Source organism: Alosa pseudoharengus, unplaced genomic scaffold (genome assembly GCF_046254945.1).
Source record: "Alosa pseudoharengus isolate Yale_2024_CS ecotype anadromous, Long Island Sound unplaced genomic scaffold, YU_APseudo_1.1 YU_APseudo_1.1_scf_15, whole genome shotgun sequence".
Taxonomy (NCBI): domain Eukaryota; kingdom Metazoa; phylum Chordata; class Actinopteri; order Clupeiformes; family Clupeidae; genus Alosa; species Alosa pseudoharengus.
This window is the reverse complement of record NW_027468620.1, coordinates 13,829,025-13,831,524: the sequence shown is the minus strand read 5'-3', so window position 1 is coordinate 13,831,524 and position 2,500 is coordinate 13,829,025. Positions and strand designations below refer to the sequence as shown.

The 2,500-nt window shown below is 49.2% G+C and overlaps 1 protein-coding gene across 5 annotated transcripts in view; it reads left to right on the top strand.

The window, feature by feature from the left end:
- Positions 1-2,500, top strand: part of ltbp1 (latent transforming growth factor beta binding protein 1) — a 130,736-nt gene that overhangs the window by 61,532 nt on the left and 66,704 nt on the right. For all 5 annotated transcript variants that reach the window (XM_076285649.1, XM_076285648.1, XM_076285650.1 and 2 more), the window contains exon 8: positions 237-339. In XM_076285649.1, coding sequence (XP_076141764.1) covers positions 237-339 — 103 coding nt within the window. The remainder of the gene's footprint in view (positions 1-236; positions 340-2,500) is intronic.

Below are 2,500 nucleotides of genomic sequence, written 5' to 3'. Positions count from 1 at the left end.
TTTCTGAATCTCTCTCCACCTTGGCATTCTTTTTTTCTTGCTCTGTTCATCTTCTATGGTCTTATCCTCTGTCTGTTTTCCTTCACGTTTCTTTCTATCCCTCCATCTTTCTTTCAATCTTTCTGTCCCTCCTCCCATGTTCTAAAAGCATTATAGATATTTCCCCCTCTCTCCATCTCTCTTTTTTCTCTCTCTCTCTCCTCTCTGACTTTGTTGTGTTGTGTGGTGTGTTGCAGTGTGGAAAAGCCTTCCCGGGTCTGTTGAAGCAGGACGACTGCTGTGGAACGGTGGGCACGTCCTGGGGATTTCACAAATGCCAGAAGTGTCCAAAGAAGCCGTGTAAGCCTCCTGCTGTCCTCTCACACACACTTCACCCTCACACACCACAGCAGCGCTCACACACACTCTCTCTCTCTCTCTCTCTCTCTCTCTCTCACACACACACACACACACACACACACACACACACACACACACACACACACACACACACACATACACATACACTTCTCTCTCTCACACACATACAAACACACACACACACACACATACACATACACTTCTCTCTCTCACACACATACAAACACACACACACACACACACACATGCTGGAAATCCTGCCGCGATGCTGTGTTTCTTAACCCTCATCTTTTCCTTTCACACACTGACACACACACAAACACACACACTGATACACACTCATACACACACTAACACACACATACACATGCTCACACATACACATGCTCACACACACACACACACACACACACACACACACACACACACACACACGCACACACGCACACACACAAATACCTCAGGAAGCACATAATCCGGTGTGCACACATGCATGCATACACACACACACTTGCACTCCAGGATCTTGCCACCACATTTATAAGGCTCACTGCGGACTGTGTGTAGTGCAGGCCCACTCTGAGTCTCCCCAGCTGGTGCAGTGTGTGTGTGTGTTTGTGTGTGTGTGTGTGTGTGTGTGTGTGTGTGTGTGTGTGTGTGTGTGTGTGTGTGTGTGTGTGTGTGTGTGTGTGTGTGTGTGTGTGTGTGTGTGTGTGTGTGTTTAGCTGATTTGTCTCAGGGTGACCGGCGCGTGTCATTTGTGTACACGCCTCAAGACAGAGTGCCGGCGAAAATGGCCTTCACAGCTGCAGAGAAAAAGTCACTGGGTTCGGAGTGTGTGTGTGTGTATGTGTGTGTGTGTGTGTGTGTGTGTGTGTGTGTGTGTGAGAGAGAGAGAGAGAGAGATAGAGACAGAAAGTGAATGATTAGAGTGAATGGGTGGAGGGAGTGGATGAAGAAATTGTAGAAGTATCTGATTACACACACACACACACACACACACACACACACACACACACACACACACACACACACACATACACTGAATTATGCTGAGTCACACATTGCACGCAGGCTTGCTGCGTTCCCCTCCAGAAAATGACTCGGTTCCGCTGAGACATTCCCCCGGCTCCACGCAGTGCCAGCCGGCTGAGTCACAAGCTCCCGCAGAACCCGCAGAAAACAGAACAGAGCGGAGCCGAGCAGAACGCTCCTCAAGAATGCTGCCTTTTTTTGAACAATTATGACATCAGGTTCCCCACATTTTTTCCCAGCAGTCTGTTACGCCGGCTCCCCATGTTTCTCACCCTTATATGGAAATGATACGCCTAATACATGCATACCCCGACACATGTTGTCAATCCTTCCCCTCTCTCTGTCTCGCTCTCTTTCCCTTTCTCTTATCCTCCCTCCCTCCCACTCCCCCTCTCTCTCTCTCTCTTGATCCTTCTCTCTCTTTCTCTCTCTCTCTCTCTCTCTTTCACTCTCTACCTCTGTGTAATTCCTGGAGTCGTTTTAGGGGGAAATCCGAGACTTGTTTGCACCCTCTCAGCCCATGCTGGCCCTGTTGTCCGCAGCCCAGTGGGAAGAATGTGTTCAATGTGTTCACTTATTATTTATTATCATGAGCTCAGTGCAGTGTAATTACCGATCCGCATCCCTCCCGGCTCCACGTCGACACGCAACCCCAGCGCGAATCCAGTGCAGTCGGGACAGCATACTTTCCTAATGGGCGATGGACGAAACACTACATCGCTGGGGGTGCGGTGGGATTTTTAAAACATCTTTAAACCCATGCTTAGACCAGTGCACCAGCTGTGTGGTTTGGGCTTCAGTGTAGTGTGGGTCTTCCTTCTGTTTTTGCCGTTTTTGCTCGAAAAGAGGCGGCGCGTTGTCATCAAGGACTTTTTCGGAGTGCAGCGAAGGTGACCTCAGGGACCTTGGCCATTAGCAGGCATGTTTGCTCGGCCACGCCGTCCAGAAGTGGCTCTTCAGCTGGCCTAAGAGGGAGCATTAGACAGGATTTAGAGAAACAGAGTGAATGGATAGCAATGTTGATGGGGCACTGTAGATGACCCCTTGTGTTTATCCAAATGAAAGAAAGGCTCTAGTGTCCTAGTGTGTGTTTGTTTGATGGTCA